This window comes from Dermacentor variabilis, chromosome 8, assembly GCF_050947875.1.
Source record: "Dermacentor variabilis isolate Ectoservices chromosome 8, ASM5094787v1, whole genome shotgun sequence".
NCBI lineage: Eukaryota > Metazoa > Arthropoda > Arachnida > Ixodida > Ixodidae > Dermacentor > Dermacentor variabilis.
The window spans coordinates 6,827,636-6,849,488 of record NC_134575.1 but is presented as its reverse complement, the minus strand read 5'-3'; the positions used below and the strand labels follow the sequence as shown (position 1 = coordinate 6,849,488).

At 45.6% G+C, this 21,853-nt stretch overlaps 1 protein-coding gene across 3 annotated transcripts in view; it reads right to left on the bottom strand.

Annotated features, from left to right (window-relative positions):
- Positions 1 to 21,853, bottom strand: part of LOC142589557 (protein argonaute-2-like) — a 76,248-nt gene that overhangs the window by 26,913 nt on the left and 27,482 nt on the right. For 2 of the 3 annotated variants that reach the window (XM_075701010.1, XM_075701009.1), the window contains one exon: positions 9,204 to 9,485. In XM_075701010.1, the coding sequence (XP_075557125.1) occupies positions 9,204 to 9,485 (282 nt within the window). The remainder of the gene's footprint in view (positions 1 to 9,203; positions 9,486 to 21,853) is intronic. The other variant, XM_075701011.1, reaches the window with a different exon arrangement.

The following is a 21,853-nucleotide window of genomic DNA, read 5'->3' as shown; positions in this document are numbered from 1 at the left end:
GATCATCACAGTGAATTTCAGCTTCCTACGATGTCCTGGCATTTCTACAGGCTCTTCCTCAGGCATATACATGAATCACCTAGTTAGACCTCAATAACTCTGGAACTAATAAACATATCTTCATGAAACTTTGCAGTTCCTCATAGTTCGGTGGTGTGAACGTACTCTGAAAGTTTCATCTGGATATCTTAAAAAATAAGAAAGTTCGGTCTCCAGGGTAGCCTCTCCCCTCAACTACAGATACCACACCCCTTCTCCCGAACCGCCGCGAAGCACAAAATAACACAGCTGCCGAAAGAAAAAGAAAAATATGCATGAATGAGCGAAAAATGGTTCTTCCATCAACTATGAATTACCCCCCCCCACACACACAAACGCACCACCTTGCGGATGTATGCTTTTCGCTACCTTTGCTGAGGCAGCTCGGAAAGCTGGACGACTCGACACAAGCGACAGTGCCACTGCCATCAATGCTCTACACAGGCAAAGAAAAAACGCCAAATCTCTCCAGTTTGCAAGCAGCGTGTGGTTCTTGGCTGTGTGTTTTGCAATGGGGAAGTATGGGAGCTACATGGCCGCATTCAAACTGAAAGCTGTGTAGTATGCACTTGGGCATGGGAACCGTGCCGCAAGCAGACATTTCAGTGTCTGAGAAACCAGCATTCGCTACTGGCGACGTCAGCAGGAAAAACTTCAGGCCATCAAAAGTTGCAACGGGCCTTTCGCGCTGCAAAGTTCAGAAAGCATTCGCAAGTGGAGGAGCAATTCGTTCAGCATATACGGGACCTTTGACAGGACGGTTCTGCAGTGTCCCTCGACAGTGCAGACTGAGGCACGCAGAATTGCCAGAGCGCAGGGCATCGAAGCCAAAGATTTCAATGCAAGCTCCGGATGGACAATGTGCATGTGATGCCATGGACTCACCCCGAGAAGGCAAAGAACGTTGTGCCAGTGCTTGCCCTCAGCATACGAGGACAAGATACTGGAGTTTCACCGTTTAGCTATATGGCTACGGCAGCAAAAGGACCATTTTGTCCCAGAGTGGAAATGCAGATCAGACTCCATTCTGCTTTGACATGCCGAGAAACACGTGTGTAGAGGAGAAAGGTGCACGAAGTGTGCTTATTAGAACATCTGGCGCAGAAGAAAGATGTACTGTGATGTTGGCATTGACTGCGGATGGGCGCAAACTGCCACCTTATGTTATTTTGAAGAGGAAGACAAGAGAAATTTCTCTGAGACATCTACGTAAGGGTCCAGGAGAATGGCTGGATGTTCACAGAGTTGATGGTGGATTGGATCAAGACCATATGGGGGCCAGCCTGTTGTATCCGGCCATGCTCATTTTGGACAGCTTTCGCGGGCACCTTGTAAAAGGTGTACGAAAGAAGTTGATAGAGCTGCGCAGGGCTATTGCCGTGATTCCAGGAGGCCTCACTTCGATACTGCAGCCTTTTAAGGGGGGACACTGCTCTTCAAATAATGTTCATGATGTTTTCCATCAATATTCATGAAACTTTCCATTCTTGTTAAGACATTTGTGCTGATTTCAAATATGTAAGTATTTTTCCAATAGGCCATTTAGTTCTGAAGATAAATGAAATTCATTGTTCATAATTTGCACAAACAATAGGAAAAAAAAATTCGCTACAAAATTCATATCGGCATATGCCTGGGTACTAGAAAACATAAGGAACACAATGGTAGGAATACTATTTTGATACATCAAATATTAGCAATTTTATAGCAATTCAATCTTTACTGTTCGAATTGTGGCTACCCCACTGTCTGATCTAAAGCAGAATTGAAAATTTTTAAAGCATAAATTCCAAAATCTGACCCTACCATTGTGTACTTTGCACCCTCAGCTACAAGCCACAACAAAAATTATGGCTCTATCTGCTTTGAAGGCAGAGATATCGCCGCGGCAAATCAGCAACAAGTCAAAAGTCGGTGTTTCGAGAAAACGAGAAAAAAGGAATACATTCACTTTTAATCAAAAGTACAGAAATAATTTTGCATTATTTTGTAGTGAAAGCGGCTAAAAGCCACAAGGAAAGTAGTCGCCCTGAGCACGGCCACCCAAATGCGCCAAAAACATCGTTTGGCACCTTTCGCCGATTCCCGGTGGCTTGCATCGCGCGCGTGGCAAGGTTGTCGTTCAAGCGGGTCGAGTTTCACGCCGACGCGATATCGCCGCAACACGCGCATGTGATAACGATCTTTATGGCGAGGCCAGATTACCGTTCGCTTTTGCCTCCTGCGACGCTGCCGCCGCACACCTTGCACTTGACAAACGACATCAGTGCGTTCACGGAGTCCTACTGAGGATAGCGAAGCCTGCCTCGGCGTCGACTGGCGCGGCTGCAGCGCCGTCGGTGCGAGTGAGCAAATCCAACGCCCGCTTTGTTGCTGGCGTTGACGCAAGAACTTTTTGAGCATTCATCTCCCTCTGCGAAAAATCCGCACGCTGCAACATTGCAGTGTCACGCCGAACGCGGCCGCTATCCGTAACGATTTCACTCATTTGTGAGCTGGCTAGGCCTACTTCGGCATCGTCCGCGGCTTCGGCATCATTTGCGGTTGGCGGCGAGCTACTCTCGATGCTTTGAGAAGCAATGGAGCGCTTTTGAAAGTTATAAGCTGATCGCTTCCTTTTGCCGAACTTGTGCCTCGTGGTGAACTTCCCCGGTGGACTGGACATCGTTGGGCGTGTGCCAACAAACCTACGCGACGCGCCGTCGCGTCGCCTGCGGAGTGGAGCAGACGATGGGAACCTCGCGCAGCCAACCACAGCACGCGTTTTTGGTCACGTGCGCTAGTCAATGAATCGGATCGCGCGTTCCGGCTTTTTTTCTTCCCCGGATTTCAACGTCACTGGCGTACCAACGGAGTCACTTTTGGCGGGAAATTAAAGAAGGAAGGCTCCTCTTTCCAACGAGACCAAGATGGCCGCGATCGCGCGCATAGAAAAAGAGCTACGCGCCGCGATAAAAAGGGCTGTTTTTGCGCGGAATTCAGCTCAGTGATGTTATAACTTGATATTGCAGAGGAAATACTCTTCCCTGAGATTTGAAACTTGGTGAATTAAAGGAATATTAGCTGTAGAATTCGAAAATTTCATTTTCAAAAAATCGATTTTTTTCGCCATTTTTTCGCCGCAAAGACCCGTGTCCCCCCTTAAGGACAACGTTCGAAGGCTGTACACTAACTGGATGGCTGGACGACAGCATCATCTAACTCCAGGTGGCAAAATTAAGAGGCTGCCTGTGGAAATGTTGTGCGGATGGATCGTGGAAGCCTGGAGAGAGGTCTCCGATGACGTCAGGAAAGCTTCAAGAAGACTGGGATCCCTAACGCACTGGATGTGAGCGAAGACGACATGTTGTGGAGTTCGGACAAAGAAGAGTCTCCATTAGGCAGTGATGAGTGTTCTCACTGACTTCAACTCAGACTCCGAATAGGGGAAGGAGAGGAGTATCCATGACATGTCTAAATAAATTTTACGTGTGTGTGCAGTCGACGTCTCTCGCCTGTTCATTAAAAGGTAAGTAGGTAGCTTTCAGTTTATTTTTATGCTGGATTTCTTGGTAAAATGTGAGAGTAGCCATATTCTTGACATGTTCAAATTTAAAGCTTGAGAATGAGAGTTGAAAAATATTTGGAAATTTTACCCCATGTAATAGGCATACTCCGAACTTTGAGTCAGATTTTCTGAAAAAAAAAAAGTGCGCCTATCATGCCAGTAAATACTGTATATGCCTTTCTCGATCGTGTGCATCTCACGCTTTTTTTTGTTCGCATGAGATCTAGCGGCCGGAAAACATACGATCACAGTTTGGCGACATACTGGATGTTGGCGCCAAAAAAAATAATGTTTTCCAGAACATATGAACGGGTAAAAAATTTGCGTAAATCTATTGGGTCATTTTTGTGTTCTCTACTGCACATTGCTGCCAGGAAAACATACGTAACGAAATGAGGTTCTACTGTACTTCTCTCCAACATCACTTAAAGGGACACTAAAGGTTACTATTAAGTCAACGTGGACTGTTGAAATACCATCCCAGAAACCTCGAAACGCTTGTTTCGTGCCAAGGAGAGACTTATTTTAAGAGAAAATGCGTTCTGAAGCGTCCGCGTACCTCTAGCGCAGTTCAAATCGCCCGCCCTCCGATCGAGGAGAACTGACATCATGGTCTCATAGTGACGTTGCGCCATCGGTGAGTAGAACGGCGTCCGCAGACGGTGCTACGGCTTTTCTGCGCAAAACGCGAACGCGCGGCCAGAAACAGAGCCAAGACAGAGCCGACAGCAGAGCGAAAGCGGGAGTATGGCGGCTAGCGGAAGGAGAAACGAATTACGTCCCACGTTACGTCCCACGGCACACGGAGAGTCCGTTTTCGTTAAACTATAGGCTGCAGCGAGCTCGCAGCGTGGTCGGCGTGGTCTATGAGAAGCGACGAGCCTTTTCGCACTCGCAACAGGGCATAAAAATGTGCGAATCTACGCAAAACTCGGCCTAGAAACGTGCTTCGCCACAGCCAGGGCTCAATACGACCCAAGCTGGCACGACCCAGATGTCGTTTCCCGCACCGCCACCAGGTGCCGCTACTATACCTCACACTCCAGCGCAAGACTCCCATAAGCTGGTACTTCATTCTATGACGCTAACTTCGACGCTCGTCGCAATGGACCCTGACACCGACAGATTGGCTCGCGATGGTGGGCTCAACTTCAGCGAGTTGAGCACCGACGAGCGCGACCTGCTTCTGAGGGCTTGCACTGCCGGCGTCGTTGCGTACTACGACGGCGGCCTCGACACCGGCTCTCCGGAGCGGGAAAGCAACGAGGGCTTCCCACGACATCACATGGACGTGGCATTCTCGCTGCTTGTTCCAAATGAAAGTTTCGCGAGCAGAACCCTCACAGCACGACGCGATAACGAAACTACTGAAACTCCAAAGCGTGCGCGGCGCAGAGTCGAGCGAAAACGAAACCTTTCGAACACCCATATTACTGAAGGGTAACGTCAAAATGTTATTTTTTCCTAGAATCGAATAGACGTAGACAAGTAGCATTTTTTCCGGCTTATAATCGAATGAAATGATATTTTTAATACGAGTAGTTGAGTATTAGTAACACAAATTATGAGGAGACCTTTCGTCATCGGGCTAGTACCGGAATGTCGCTGGGGGGTCTCAAATCGTGTCATGCATTTACCTCAATTTCTCGGTTACTAAAGCTCTGTTCGCGATTATATTGACGCCTTAGACGTTCTAGAACATTGCTCTACCACTTTAACTTGAGTTTCTGGTAACCTTTAGTGTCCCTTTAAGCTGTTTGTACAGGTTCACGTGCCACAGCTCTGGCGGAAACACATCAGATACAAACAATAAGGCTATCAAAGGCGAGCACCAATCTTTCTGCAAATGATGGTTGGTTTTGGATACAAGCCATTAAATGCAGTATTGCCAACATAGCACCTTGAATAGGTGAGATGCAGCAGTTAGAGCGACTCCATAAACCAACGCCCATTGCATTTGCACGTTTTGCATTGCATTGCATTGCACGGAACATGGAAAGGAGGAGGAGGAATGAACGTTTATTGTGTGAAACAGCGAGAAAGTGTTCTTTCTTCGCCCTAGGTGGGCGGCTCTCTTAGTCCAGAAAGCCGTTGGCTAATGCCGCAGCCCGGGCCCGGTCCACCAGAGTTCGCTGATCTTCCAGGCTCTGTGCCTTTAACATTGCCTCCTTGGTTTCTTTGATCGCTTGTACAGTGAAACCTCGTTAAACCGTAGTTGGCCGGAGCTCGGGAAAGGTACGTACTAAACGGTAGTACTGTTTAACCGAATAGCATGAGATCGCCCACTTGCCTGTCGAAAATGGAACTCAGAGAGAGTGCGATGAAAGGGGAAAAAACATGCAGTATTTATTCACTTCGCGCGACAAAAGCGTTATTTTCGTTTGATGCCGCCGCGGCCTAGCACGCCGACGACAGCGGCCTCAAACTTACTGAAGCTGCGTGCCAGCTTTTCAGCCAGCCCCCTCTTCTTGGCAAACACTCGCATGGCAGATTCCTCGTTGGCGTTACGTATTCACCGTGCACGTGCGCAGTAGTGCTGCAGAAGTCCCGGGGGCGCCTTTTTCATTACGGGTGCCGGAGCTTGGAATAATTCTCATTTGGAATAGAGTTACGTTATCGCGCCCCTATTGTCGTCGCGACGATTGCATTCGTGAGGCTGACGCAACGCGCAGCTTATGCCACTGTCGGGCCTGAATTGCCCGTGCTATCGCTTTCCGTGCCGTCCTCGTCGTCACTGTCACTAGTCGACACTTCGGCAACAACAGAGGCAACGATGGCGAAAAGTCGAACCTCGTAGCCGACATATCTTCGCAGTCGCAGCAGCGCTGCCGAGCAACTTCTTCGCATTTTAAATGCCACACACTGTAGTCAACAGCAGATCCCTGTTGCGTGTCAGCACCGACTTCTTCGTGTCACGTTCGATAGCACGGACGATGTCTAATTTTTCTTCTATGCTGAGCACCCGGCGTTTTTTTTATCCAAGCTTCGGAACGACGCGAGTCTTCGCTTGCACGACGCCATAACGCTCTGGCACTGCGTTGTTACGACTTTGAGGTGGTCCCGTAGCGCTCGTCACCCGTTTCGTGACAGAGCGTTGGTAGCGAAGACTCAGAGTCAGGCGTCGGTGAGAATAACAAAAGGGACTTTATACACTATATACAGGTCATTATACAGGACATGAAGGGATCGGCACTGGGGCCGAGAGCTCACAGCAAACGCGACTGTTCCCGCACGGCGACGTCCGGCGAAAACGCGTGACACATCTCACTCCAGTCGAGAGCGGCACTCTGCTCCCGGTGGGTCGGCGGATCCGGTTTTCCAGGCGGCGCGCCGCGGCTTATAAGCCCCCAGAAACCATTGTCACTCAAACGGCCCAATACAAAGTGAGCACTCGACGGTCGTCCGAGAGGTCCAACCAGCGACCGCGCTGGCCACCCCGTTCAAAGTTGGCGGGCGCGGTGACCTCCAGGCAAGGGGAGGTACGGTGCCGGGCTGTCTGGCACTTGGCGACACGTTTGAACATGTTGGCCGCCGATGCTTCTCCGGAGGACACCACTGCCTGACGGCTCAGCATCTTGACTTGTCAAGGGAGAATTAGGGCGCTGTGCCTTTCGGCGCAGCCCCGTGTTTGTCCAAAGGGCACTCGCAGGATAAATTCTGCATCTTGCAGATTCGGAATCCGGGCTTGTGGTAATGGCACAACAGCGTCGAAATGATGTTGATGTTGATGTGGCTTCACGCGCAAACGCACAGGGCGCTTGGAGGCCGTTGTTCCGATCTCTGAGGCGTGTTCTGCCGGGCCGCCCGATGGAGACGGCGCAGCGCCGTGTTTGCGCGACGAAAAGTTCAAACGCTACGTTTTAACCGATGCGTACGCAGTAAGCTGGTACGGTTTATGCGGATACGAAACACATTATGTTCAATGGTCGCTTAGTCGGGGATTTGACTTTACTACTTTTAAAACGAAACTACTGTTTAAGCGGGTACGGTTTAACGAGGTTTTACTGTAGCGGTTCTGGGGCATCATCTTGACTGTTGTTCTCGCGGTGTAGGCACACCAACACCATGTGTTGGAGGGTGTCTGGTACCTCACACTATCGGCATAGGTATGAGAATTCGGTGGGGTGCATTCGATGCATGATAAATTCCATGATAAGTATTCGGAACATGGAAAATAAAAAAAATAGGCGTCTATACTTTACTAGTAAGAATGTGTGGAAAATCGGGCACCTTATGATAAAAACGTAAAATTTGGTAGGCATGTCATGAGTATGTGCAGTCTAAAAAGTGGGCAGGTACTGGTGGTACATTCCACCGATAATTTGGACTCCACGGGGAACGTACAGAAGTCTGAACAATGGAATGTCGGAAAAAAATGTACCCAACATGATCACTTTATGCTGCAAGGCCTCTGTGCACGGAACAAGTGGCTGATGCATTGCTGCACACACTTCTTACGTACAACCAAGTTCGCCTGTACTTTTGCCAGTTTTGAGTTTCGCTGTACGCCAATGCAAGGACAGCAAAGGCTCGAGTCAGATCCGCATGCGGAAGGCTCCGGACCACACAGCACATCATCCAAGTCAGAGTCGCTGTTTTATGGTGAGAGAACTTCCCAATTATTCCGTCATAATTAAGTTCGGCACATGACAAAACAGCGCTATCAACGTCTGCAGTCTTCAAATCTAATGGTAGCAGGAATCTGCACACGACAGCCGAGCAACTGATCAATGACGTCCGCATTTGAGCTCCCTGTAGTAGGCGGCAGTTGAGCCTCTTCAGTTGCGATGTCGGGCTCATCCTGACTGCGACTCGACTCATTTCCAGTAGAACTGAGAGGGCACTGTTGGTGCCATTTGACATGGCCTATCTATAACTTCACGAGAAAGACAAGCCCAGAATGGCACAACGCTGTCCGCAAGGAAAACTCAACAAATACAATGGCAATAGCAGGCCATGTGCGGGGATGCCGGAAAAGGATGCAATGATTGTGATGATGTGATCTCACAATTCAGGCAAAGCCTCGAAGATTGGCAGCTGCAGTTACATCTCAGAGGCGTAGAGAGGTGACCACAGCAAGGCCTCGGAGATTACAATCTAGTGTGCAACCCTCGAGGCCATACTTGATGTCTCATCAAGGTTGCCAGAGGGGATAACAGCGGCAGAGTTGGCGTACGCTACAGCCACGGACGGAGTCCAGATAATCGAATGCAGAGCTGGCGGCTGTTTGAAATATTGGTTGTCTTTACACATTAACTCTATGGAGCCATTGGCAGTGCCGCAAGCTGTCCGAATGACTGAGCATGTCCGGATTATCGGTGTCCGATTTATCGGTTGGTGACTAACACCGTGCAGTCGCACTAGTGTTACCACTGCGTGGTTGTTGCTACCAGTGGTAAGGAGACCTTTCTCACCTGCTTCCCTTGTAACAGCTAGCATTTTGAGAAGCTGCGCCTCTGGTTGAAGAGCCATTTTGAGACATGAGAAGCCTCATAACGAATTCTACAGTTCATACACCCAATTCTCACCCCAAACTTGCTCAGGAAGACACTGCCTTTCATCAACGTCAACTGGAAGTTGAATTGCCTTTCACTGTTTTTGAAGCTAGTAAATTCACCTGGTGGTTGTCCCATTTGTTGAGCAGCAGCCGGTGCTCTCCTTCCACCCCGCCGTTGGGCACCGCCACGTTGTGCCTGGGGCTGCTGCTGTTGTGCCTGGGGCTGCTGCTGTTGTGCCTGGGGCTGCTGCTGTTGTGCCTGGGGCTGCTGCTGTTGTGCCTGGGCAGCAGGCTGCGCCTGCTGCTGCTGTTCAGCCTGAGCAGCACGCTGCTGCATTGACTGCATAAATGATACATCCTGGCCTTCACCAGGCCGAGGTCGTTCTTGTCCCGGCTGCTCATCTGAAAAGTCAAACAAGGTGGGACATGAACATGAGTTGAGAAATGGGCTCGGTATTTGACAAGAGAAGCACAAGTCAGAGGACAGCCAGTTGATTATATAGCAAAGCACATGACCCATTTTGGAGCTATGTGCTTAAGGAACACTAAAGGAAAATGCTAAGTTGAGTTAGATTGATAGATTATTCGATGATTTGAGTGTGCCACTATCAGTGATGCTACTGGCCCATGCCATTTCGGATCAGCTTTTGGGGCAGTCAAAGATGCATTTTGGTGCAGTAAAATAGATTTTCGGAGCAGGTTCCTGACATTTGCAAACTATGTATATGGAGCTTTTTATTGTGGGCAAGCCATACAAAGAAAGAAAAAGTGGTCGCTGGCTCATAACCTCAACTCAAATACAGCGTAACCGCATATTACCCACTCGCGTAGGGCTAGCAGGTTCCAAAATGTGCCCAAATGCATTGTTTTGCACTAAAATTGCACAAAATGCCACCACACTAGACTTGCATGGGTGTCACCATTTTTGTGTACAAAAACAACTAAGTGCCGGAAGCAATCATGTGTGCTGGAAACACGTCCTGGCCGCCATCTTGTCTGTTGATCACCCGTTTGAAACGGTACACACGTTGCTACTGACATGTGGCGACTGTTTTGCACACCTACTAGGTGAAAACATAGATCATTCAAAACGCACGTTCAGATTGCCTTCCCCGCAGCTGACGACGGGGACCCTGGGACCCACTTTCTTTATATCCCCTTCTCCTTAAACTAGTTTTCACACCGCTCCTCCCCCCAAAGCAAATATCTAAAATAGTACAGAAAACATTATCTCCCTGACTTATGGTATTATCTATCCCTTGACTTCCTCCACCAATCCTCTAGCCTCCCCTTCGTTACCGCCACTCTTTTCTCGTCTATTTGCCCTCGTTCCCCGGGAAAACCTAACGCCCCTTCCATATCTGCCACTGTTCCCTCTGCCAGGGTCTGGCGAAGGTCTGTGCATCTCAGCACTATATGCTCAGTGGTCTCCATTTCGGCTCCGCAAGCTGTGCACCGAAGGTCCACGTCTTCAAATTTAGCCCTGTATGTTTTCGTTCTCAAAACCCCCGTCCTAGCTTCGAATAATAGTGAGCTGCCCCGCGAGTTATCAAATAAGAGCTCTCTCTTAATCTCCTGTTTTTGTGACCTATACATTGATAGCGCTGGCTTTCCGAGCATTCTTTCTTCCCACATTTTTCTTTCCGTCTCCTTCCCCTCCTTTCCCACATTAGAACCACGTTGGACCCCCTCCCTCGGCTGTAGGTATCTATTCCTCAGCTTCCTCGTTCTGAGTGTCCACTTTGTGTTCAAACTTTTCATGTACAGATATTTGTACACTTTTCCTGCCCACCTTTTTTCCTCCAGTGCTGGGAGTCTCTGTTCAAATTTTAGTTTACTTATTGCCTCTCTACCTTCGAATGACGTCCATCCCATGTCCCCCTGCACTCCCTCATTAGGGGTGTTCCCGTGTGCTCCTAAGGCCAACCTGCCTACAATTCTCTGTCTCGTTTCCATGCATGCCTGGACTTCCGATTTCATGCAGAGTACTGAGTTTCCGAATGCGATGCCAGGTACCATAACCCCTTTCCATACGCCCCTAACCACCTCGTACCTATTATAGTTCCATAGTGCCTTGTGTTTCATTACAGCTGAGTTCCTTTTCACTTTTTCAATCATAATTTTTTCCTGTTCTTCCAAGTACTTTTTGCCCTCGTGTAGCCATATGCCCAAATACTTGCATTTTTCAACATGATCAATCTTAGTGCTTTGTATTCCCAATGGTTCCCCCCTTTCTTCATTGTATACTATTATCCCAGACTTCTCTCTACTGTATTGCAGTCCCAATTTTTCTCCCTCCTCTGCACATATGCTCATTAGTTCCTGTAGCCCTACTCGAGTGTCAGCAAGCAGTACAATATCATCTGCATACATCAGTCCGGCTAGTACTTGAGCTACCTTCTGCCCTTCCAGCATATAGCTTATGTCAGTTCCTATTGTGCTCTGTTCTAGTCTCTTTTCCGTTTGGCTCATGTAGATCATAAAAAGCAGAGGCGACAATGGACAGCCCTGCCTGAGACCTTATTTTAGCTGGCTTTGTAGTTACCCCCTCCCATGTTATCTCTACCTCATTATCTGTATAAACTTGTTGTAGGAACTCAATCATCTTTCTATCTAGACCATATTCCCTCAACTGGCTCCATAACTTTTCTCGGTTTACATTATCATAGGCTCCTCTAATGTCTAAAAAAGCTATCCATAGCGGTTTCTGCCTGGCTGTCGCTATCTCTATGCACTGTGTTATAACAAATAAATTATCTAGCCTTCTGTTCCTTCTAAATCCATTCTGCAGTTCTCCCAAGATCTCTTCACGTTCTGCCCATTCCTCCATTCTCTTTTTCACCATCTGCATTGCTACTCTGTATATGACTGATGTGATAGTTATTGGCCTGTAGGATTTAATGTTGTCCTTGCTTCCCTTACCTTTGTAAACTAATATTCTGCTTGATTTCCAGTCCTGTGGAACATCTCCCCCTACTACTATTTGTTCAATAAGTTGTCGTAATTTTAATTTACTTTTCTGGCCTAAAGTGCTTATCAATTTCATAGGTATGCCATCAGGTCCTGTCGCTGTTCCCACGGGAACCTTGTGTTCAATTCTGTCCCATTCCTTACTTGTCATCCTTCTGTACTCCTCTAATTCTGTCCTGCTGTTGTCATTGTTCTCCATTTCGCTACCCACTGGCTCTGCAAATGCTGCCTCTATTGTTAACCCAATATATTCCTGAGCTTCCTCTCCCTCTACCTTTGTTCCTTCTGGTGTGGTCAGTGAGTGCTGAACCACCTCTGTCTTCTTACTCCGTTGCTTTATGTGTTCCCAAAATTTCTTAAAGATACGAAAAAAAGACAGAAATGCCTCTAACATCCACTGTACCCCAACTTTTGCTATCTTGGCTTGAATTAATGCCAATGCTTCTCTTTTCATTGCAAGGTAATCCTTCCATTTTGTATCCACCTCTTCTGGTGTGGCTCCCCTTTTCTTTGCTGCTCTGTGTTTTCTGCACGCATCTTTGCGTTGCTCTATGGCCTCCTTAACTTCTCGGTCCCACCAGCTTTTCGGTTTATATTTTCCCTGCTTACTTCCTAGTTTCCTAATCTGTCCCTTCTCTAGCTCTCGTTTAAAAATACCTATTAACTCGTCTTATGTCCATGCCCTTTGCGGTTGCTTGGATACCATGCTTTCAATGTTTTTGGCCACTTGTAGCTGCCTGTCATTCAATTTGCTCATACCTTTCCTTTCTTTAGTTTCTACCAGTGGTACTGTTCTTCCAAAACCGATTTTGATTCGTTTGTGATCACTCCCCAGGCTTTTTGTACCTTCCTCATCAATTTCCATACATCCCAACCGTTCATACAGCTTGTGGGACATTAGGCAGTAGTCGATTGTCGAGTGGGTGTTATTTCTTTCCCATGTTATTTTCCCGTCGCATTTAATTTCAGTATTAACTATCACAAAATCATGAGCCTCACAAAAATCTACTAACATCTGCCCTGTTGTATCTGTCGCCCCGTCAAAGTATTCCAAATGTGCATTCATGTCCCCTAGGATGATTATCTCCCGTTTCATAGCTAACTCCCTGATGTCCTTGGCCATACATTTGAAATGTTTTGCATTCTCCTCTTTTGACTCATTCCCCATTTTTAGATAACTCCCAGGATTGTCTCAACATTCCCTGCGGTGCCCTTGAGCCACATGTGCTCACTGCAGCTCTCTTACCCTTTCCCAGTCCTGTCCCTTCACTAGCGCCCCAAGGCCTCCTCCTCTGCGTTCTTTCCTTTTTCTGTTGCACCCAACCCAGGTGAATCCCGCAATGAATGGTGGCTCTTCCTCATCTCTTAAATGGGTTTCGGCAACTCCATATACCTGAAAATTTTCCGTTTGTAACTGTTCTTCTATGTCGTCCCACTTAATGCGATTTCTTCCCCCCTGCATGTTGATGAACCCCACATTTACTGCCTTCTTCCTCTTCCTCCTCCGTGCTCCTGTCCTGCCCCCCCTCCCCTGTCCATCTTTTAAGTTTTGGCTTGCAGGGTCGCCCTGCGTGCCTGCAAAAAAGCCTGAGCCCTACGACCCACCCTCGTTCCTACCTGCCATCCCGCCGGTGTAGTGTAGTGAATGCCATCCGGGCCGAAAGGGGGCAAGTTTTCCCCCCCAATCATTCTGTTCACCTCCACCACATCACACTTGAGGGCTCGCCCCAACTCCCTAATCACTACATTTGCCGCCACTACCTGTTCTTCACCACCGCAATTCTTCACCGCCGCCGCCGAGCCCGAGAAGCGACGCTATCTGGTTGCCTATGCGATGGGAAAGCAGCGGGGTGGGAGGTATCGAAAATAGACAATAGCCCACAAACCGGGGGGGACAGCCGCACTCTAAAGGCTGTTTTACATGCTGACACTGGAACGATGGAAATCTGCAGTCGCACGCATCACAATGCTGCTTTTAGAGGGCCCATTTCACATTGAGATTTCAACAATGTGACACCCAGGGTTACTGCCAGGTTTCATGGCCCACGCTGCATAATTCCTTTATTGTAATGAATAAAAAGTTTACATTATAATATTATTAACTTCTTTATTAGGAGCAAATATGTTTTGTAATTTATGAACGTTATTTTGTTTTGGATGTGCAACTGCGGTTTCTGAAGTTCAGTGCGACACGGCGCACATAAACAGCTGTTCGCAGCTGGTTCAGCACTGCGTGTTGTCTCGTCTGCCTTCGATGACCGTTTCATTCTGCCTGTGCTACAACAACCTACAAGATGACCTATCAACATGTTCATATAGCTACCCTCACCGCATATGAAGTATTCGGAATTGAGCTGCTACGAAGTCGTGTCAGCCCAACAAGATCCTCGCGCTACCCGTGCTCGGCGTCAGCTTCTGGAGAAATGTGCGTATATTGCTCGATTGTGCATATGCGGTGCCTGCTCCTAGCCATATTCTTGCACCAAACACAACAAGCACCAACCCGAAAGCCCGCGTGTGCCTCTGAACGAAGCCGCAAATGATATGTGCAATTACTGGACACAGAATGAAAATTATAATGTGAAATTCAACCTTAGCACTAGCCTGGTTCAGCCATCGCCATGCATGTTCTGCGATTATATATATATATATATATATATATATATATATATATATATATATATATATATATATATATATATATATATACACACGAGAAGTGTGTCTTTTAGAATATATATATATATATTCTAAAACACACACTTCTCGTCCACTTTGTTGTTCTGTGTCTCGTTCTGGTAGTATGCTGCGAACTTCTATAAAGAAGACCATGTCAATATGCGCTATCTATAATGCAGGATCGTAGGCCTATGGCAGGCACACTTGCCGTAGGGTTCTTCACCCATCTGCTCAGCCTCTCCCGCCGCTCACGGTTAGCCTGTTTTGTGGTAATAAGTATTATATTATTAATGTTATTAGATATTATACTTTCTTCACTGAAGTTTATACCAATCATCCAGATTTCTCAAGCTAGTCATGCATTTAGCCTGTATTAGATCAACATTGTTACGACGTGCTTATGGGAGTCATTTCAAACTAGACTGCTCGGCCAGAGAAAGTACAAATCAAAGCCTCAATATTTATTATATTATATTGATTATATTGGCACAACTTTATGCCCGCTTGCATTTCCTGCAATTCAGTGCTCAGAGCTGGAAAAACTGCTTCCTTTTATTACTGCCGAAGGGCTGCTTCAATGTCGATAGCAAGCTATAATTATTCATTTCGAAAGTGTTAAGCAATGAATATATCTCTAAGCTTATCAATGTGATTTTGCTCCACAGACACAATTAAGTTTTCTTTCTCCCTCTCATTGACAGCCACAGAATGAAACTGTACACTTTCATAAGTATCAAGATGCAAACATTGTGTAGTTTGTCCTGAGCATTTGTCTGCATCCTATAATGTGCGTGTTTGCATCAAGTTCTAGTGTTGCAATTGCAGTGATCTACGCATACGTTTAAGTATGTTGCAGCAAACTAATTTATTGAACTTCGTTTTCAAATCTAGAAGATATGGCCATGCAGTAGCCACATTAGTAAGCAAAAAAAAAAAATGCAGATTCAGTGTAGGTGTTGGAATTTGTGTGAAGTGTTTGTGAAGTGGTCAATTAAACGCTGTTGAAGTAACTGTGATATATGCAATTGGTCTTATTTTCAACAATCCAACATGTCATATTTGGCAAGGTTTGTTTATGCACCGCATAGACACAACCTTTGTCATGCAATGTTTGTGTACTCTTCACAAACTATACCGAAATGCAAATGGCAGTTAATGAAGGCACACTGCAAGACATCAACACACTGATGTTTGTTGAGGAAGGGATGGTGCAAGGTGTATGCAGATGAGTGAATGACATGCTTATGTACTTATTTATTTATATACCTCACAGGCTGCAAGGTTGGAGTATTAGGTGAGGGGGAATAAAAAAGTAGTTACAAAAGGAAGGGCACAACATTACAAAAAAGCAGCACCAACTAGTCCAACATGTTTTACTGGCACAACATTATACAATACTTAACAAACAATAACAAAAAATTACTGCCCATGCACCCTGTACAGATGATAAACCAGCGATGCTGATGTGTGTGGCCCCGGTGTTTATCACTGGGTTAATTCTGACAGTTTATTAGTCTTTCTATATTATTGGTTATGTCTGTGTTTCTTAATGAGGTTATGCACATAACTGCGAGTCGGCCTAGTTGGAACATATTCATATTTATACTTTTTGTGCGCAAACAAACAGGGACGAAGAATAGGGGCAACACAAGGACGAGCGCATTCTTCGTCCCTGTTTGTTTGCGCACAAAAAGTATAAATATGGTTATGCACATATTTGGCTTGGGTTTATCACATTGTTTATTTGGAATGCCACACATCATGCTTTGCAAGATCATCATGGAGGGTGCAATGAGTGGTTCATTGTGTTAATCCAGTGGGTCCATCAAAGTCTGAATTATGTTACGCATTTGTGTTTCGTAATGCGTTAACCATAGCATTTATGACTCTGGTATGCACTGCAGTTACCAAGCAACACGCCGGGGCTGCATATTTCATTTAATTAAATTATATACAGGGACACATTTTTGAGCCTATTGCGAAGTCAATTGAATGTATGGTGTTTATTGGTGCAAGAGGCCAAAGAGCGCCAGGTCCGTGGTGATGAGTTCGCAATGTAGTTTAGTTCTATGAGGTTGATGTGACGTGGCTGTAAAGGGGCCTTAAACATAGTTGCTCTAGAGTGCGTAAAATCCATCTATATTAAGATTATGTCGGTGACAAATGACGTGTTCTATGTGCAACAAAATCCATCGTGAAAGAATGATGCAATATAGAAAGTATGTTAGATGGTAAAATTACCTGGAGCACTACTGCCTCGCCAGAGCCCTTGAAACACAAAGGCCTACAGACATCTATTGCGAAGTCAGAGAGAGACTGCTGCACGAGCGCTCTGCCTCGAGAGAGAAACGACGTCACTATCGGTGTAGCCAATGGCCCACCATGCCTTTGCTGCAAGATAATTATGACATGATCTTGTCTTAACACCGTCCCCCTGTGTCCCTTCCTGTAATAATATGTAGATAAATGTATTTTTAAATGCACAAGCATTTGTATGCCTACCCAAAGAGAAATTTGTCCGTCCGTCACGTAATACAAATAGAATGGCTCATACTCCCGCAGCAGGGTTTCTGTGATCTGACCACGAGTGTTTCACGTAGGCATATACAGCTTTGCTGTAAAAAGAATGAATACCTTTCTGCTAGAGACCAAGACGATCATGAGGCAAACTAACAAATGAAAGTTTATCGCACATGCCGGGTAAATGCTGGTTGAGAAGTAATAAATCGAAGTTACACAAAAAGAAGAAGCAAAAGCTCATGTGTGTCCATACAGATCGCAACAGGAAATGCATGCATTTCTAACAGAGGCCATGCTGACAACATTCTCCTAGTGTCTTTGCATCTACAGCTTCCATAATTTCTCTAGGCAGCTGATCTCCACAGAATGCTAGCTTCGTCCTCTACAATGCACTCTCGACATCTGAGCGGAGATTGTAGATGAAGCTAGCATTCTGTGCAGATCGGCTCCCTAGAGAAATTATGGAAGCTGTAGATCTAAAAACGCCGGAAGAATCTTGCCAGCATGGCCTCTGTTAGAAATGCATGCATTTCCTGTCGGGAAACACATTAATTTTTACTTCTTTTTGGATATGTTCAGTTTATTGCTCGTCAGACAGCATTTACTGAACGTGTACATTAAACTTCTGGTTGTTAGATCATCTGTGTTTTTGTTCGTCCTATGTGTTCTCTGGTGCCATTTGCAGCCAGGATACTTTTTTCTTTTTTTAGACTGCAACAAGTCACTTTAATGGCTCTTATGATGCTTTTGTGTACCTCATAAAATCTTATTTGGGCAATGTAGCAAGAATGTATAGTGTGAAGCAGTAGGAACTGGGTATGCTAACTTCTAATTAAAGGCTTATTTATTGTGAAAATGCAGTGATTTATAAAGGTTACCAGAAAGTAGTAGAGCAATAAAGCCCGATAAAAACTAGTGCTTGATGAAACCAAACAAAAAAAAAAAAAAAAAAACAGGAAAGAGAAAATACATATATATATACAAGTCCAGGGAAAAAAAAAAAAAACATTGTGATCACCATGTGTGCACCTTATAAGAAATTCGTTTTTTCCAATGGCATGGAACTGGAAGAGTGTGCTCGCATAAACAAGCTGTATGTCGTGTCTATTGGAATAACAGTGTTTCTTGAAAGGTACTGGCATGCAGATTGGCGATTGCAATGTTTTTCCTGCGCTTGGAATTTTTCTGTACTTTCTGTAGCATTTTTATGTTTGGCTGCATCAAGTACAAATATTCATCTAGCCTTGAAAGCAGTCTTCTGATGATTCGTATGAATCGTCAGATTTTTACGAAGAACCGTAGTTGAAAGTTAGTCCTCGTCCATCTCTAGTATCATGCTGTTGATACCGCTTCGTGCTATACACCCTTGCAACATTTGTGTGTGTGTGTGTGTGTGTGTGCACAAAGATTTGGATGTGAAATCGGGGCCTTAAGCAGAGGTATTCTCCTGTGCAGCCTCTTGAATTCATTAACTATAGTGCAACAGAATACAATGGACAAGAACAAAGTGAACACACAGATCGCTTCGTTCTTGTCCATTGTCTATCTGCTGCACTTTAGTTAATGAATACACACCAACTCGTCCAGTTTTCAGTTATGTCTGGTTCATAAGCCCACTTTGTTTTGGAATATCTGCATGGCTATGTATCCTGTAATTTATTTTTTGGCCATGTGCTTGCAAGTCACGTCAATCTCCTGATTTTCCTGACAATCTCGTGTGATGTGCAGGCCAAGACAGTTTCTGGTGAAACCATGCAGGTGTGCAGGGTGTTGTCTGCAAATTTGCACTACAAGTGCTGCTTTGACTGCTTTCTGTTCAGCTTTTCTAGGTGTAGGATGACCTGGAATGGTACTCACTTATATAGTGTTTAATTTTATGTAGTGTCATACTACTGCTACACTGCTATTACCACATCAGTGAACTAGATGTGCCTGATGTTTGCTTGCCTCCTCTGTGTTTGGCAGTTGCATATAGTCTCCTGGCCCATTTGTTTGCCCCCATAATGCACGGTATGGGCCTGTTGTGTTTAAAGTTCACATGCTCCTGGGGTTGTGTTTCTGAAGTAAGGGGTAGTCTTCTTTGCATCTCATATGCTAGCTGGCATAGTACCTTGGGACCAGGTTCTGAGCTCTTGAGGCAAAGAATTTGTGCTGCAGGCTGCAACTCTACTCTGTCTAGGTGCTTGTTTGTTTGCTCTTTCTCATAGAGGTCTTCAAGCGTAGTAAAGTTGGAAATACCTGATGATGATGATTGGAGTTTATTGGTGCAAGGGCATCTAAGGCCAAAGAGCGCCAGGACATGTGTTTTTGTTTAGTAAAATTGTGGGTTTGGTGCTGTGAATTAAAATAGAGGCTGTATAGAGGCCTACACGTAAGCGAAATCTATAAATACTAGTGAATGAATTCTAAAATTATGAGGAGAAATATAAAGTCTTAAATGCATTGGTTATAGGCACACATGGTAAATTGTTGCAGATGGACGGAGTCCCTTGCTGTACAATTCTTGCTCACGCAAGAAGTGCAAGAGAGCTCAGACATACTTTTGTGCATCAGATTGTACTTCACCTGTGAGGCACAATCTGATGGTTAGCATGGAATGAGATGATACCTAGAAAGTTAGCTTGAGCAAGATAATTAAGCACTCTTTAAAGTTAAAAAGTGCATCTTCTGATAAGAACATTGAGGGATGGGGTGGTATATGGTGTGTGTAGAGTTCCTTAAAATGAGCTACTCGCTCTCGGTGAAGTTCAGGACATTGAATGAGGACATGTAGGACGGTTAAGTTCTCACCGCAGCGTGTGCACGTCGGTGGGTCAGTTGCAGTCAATAGGTGTTTACAGTTGTTTACAGTTAAGTTCTCACCGCAGCGTGTGCACGTCGGTGGGTCAGTTGCAGTCAATAGGTGTTTGTGTGTGCCATAAGTGTGTCCTATTCTGAGTCGCGCTAGGGTGACTTCAGTGTGCCTATCAAGCTTCAGTGGGAAAGGTTTGGTTAATTGCGGTTTAAGCAGGTGCAGCTTATTTTCCAGTTGCTTGTCCCACTCAGCTTGCCAATGGTTATGAAGCACCTTTCATACAGCAGGTTGCATATCTACACCAGGTACCCAGCTTACATCAATAATATCCCGATGAGCCGCTTGTCCAGCATTTTTGTCTGCCATTTCATTGCCTGCGATCCCAGAGTGTCCTGGCACCCAGCATACAACAAGAGCAAGGTTTTGTTTATATGCTACGTGAATGTGTTTAAGGAGCATGTTTAATACAGGGTTTCGGCTTGTTTTGCCACAGGACAGGGCTGTGACAACACTTAAGGAATCTGTATATTATGGACTTTTGTATCTTGTGCTGCACTATGTATTCAACAGTGATCAGGATACCGTACGCTTCGGCTGTAAAAATGCTGCTATGGTTATGCAAGGTTTTAGTGTTGGAGAAGTTTGGGCCATGGGCTGCACATGATACCGAAGTTGCCGACTTCGAAGCATCAGTGAAAAATGCCATCGATCTATACTTGTCTTCAAGGGCCAAGAAATGTTGCTGGATGAGGGCACTTGGACAACTCTGTTCAGTTCTCTAAAGGACAAGTCACAGGTAACTGTACATTGCTCCCAAGGTGGGATAGGTTCAGCATTGTCGCTTTCCTGTAGATCTGTGAAAAGTACTCAGAGTTTTTCTGCAACAGATTTTACTGCCAACGGGAACGGCGGGGCGTGTGAAGGCCTGTTTAAGTACAACTGGTTTGTGGACAGATCACTTATTAGTGCTTTGCATGGGTGTTTAGTGACATGATTCTTATTGCATAGGTGACTCCCAGATATGTACGTTGATAATCCAGCGGCCACTGATCCGATTCTGTGTATAGACTTTGGACGGGGCTCGTCCGAAAGGCACCAAGTGCTAGGCGGATACCTAAAAGATAGACAGGATCGAGTTGGTTAAGTGCTGTCTTTGAAGCCGACTCGTAAACAATACATCCATAGTCTATGCGTGACAACACAAGGCTTTTAAAAAGAGATAGGAGGCAATACCTATCTGTTCCCCACGAGTGATGAGATAAAATCTTTAAAAGGTTCATGGTTTTAAGACATTTCAGTTTCAACTGTTTTATATGCTGCATGAAGGTTAGCTTACTATCGAAGATTACACCTAGAAATTTGTTCCTTTCTATTTATCAGGTTTCTGCCATGCATCGTAATGCAAGGGTCAGGAGATACCCCTCTACATCTGGAAAACAGCACACAGGAAGTCTTTTCTGCATTCAATCTAAACCCGTTTTCGTCTGCCCATTTCGTGAGCCGATTAACACTCAACTGTATCTGGCGTTCACATATGGACAGGTTGCAAGATTTAAAGCTGATTTGGATGTCGTCTACATAGACAGAATAAGACACCATTGATGGTATAACAGAGCGGAGAGAGTTCATTTTGATTATAAAAAGTGTGCAACTTAGCAATCCTCTCTGTGGTACACCGTTTTCTTGAATAAAAGTGCGCGATAGTACATTGCCAATTCTAACGCGGAACTTTCAGATAAGTAATTTTGCAAAATATTCAGCATACTACCACAAATTCCATAGGAAGACAGGTCTTGCAGAATACCGT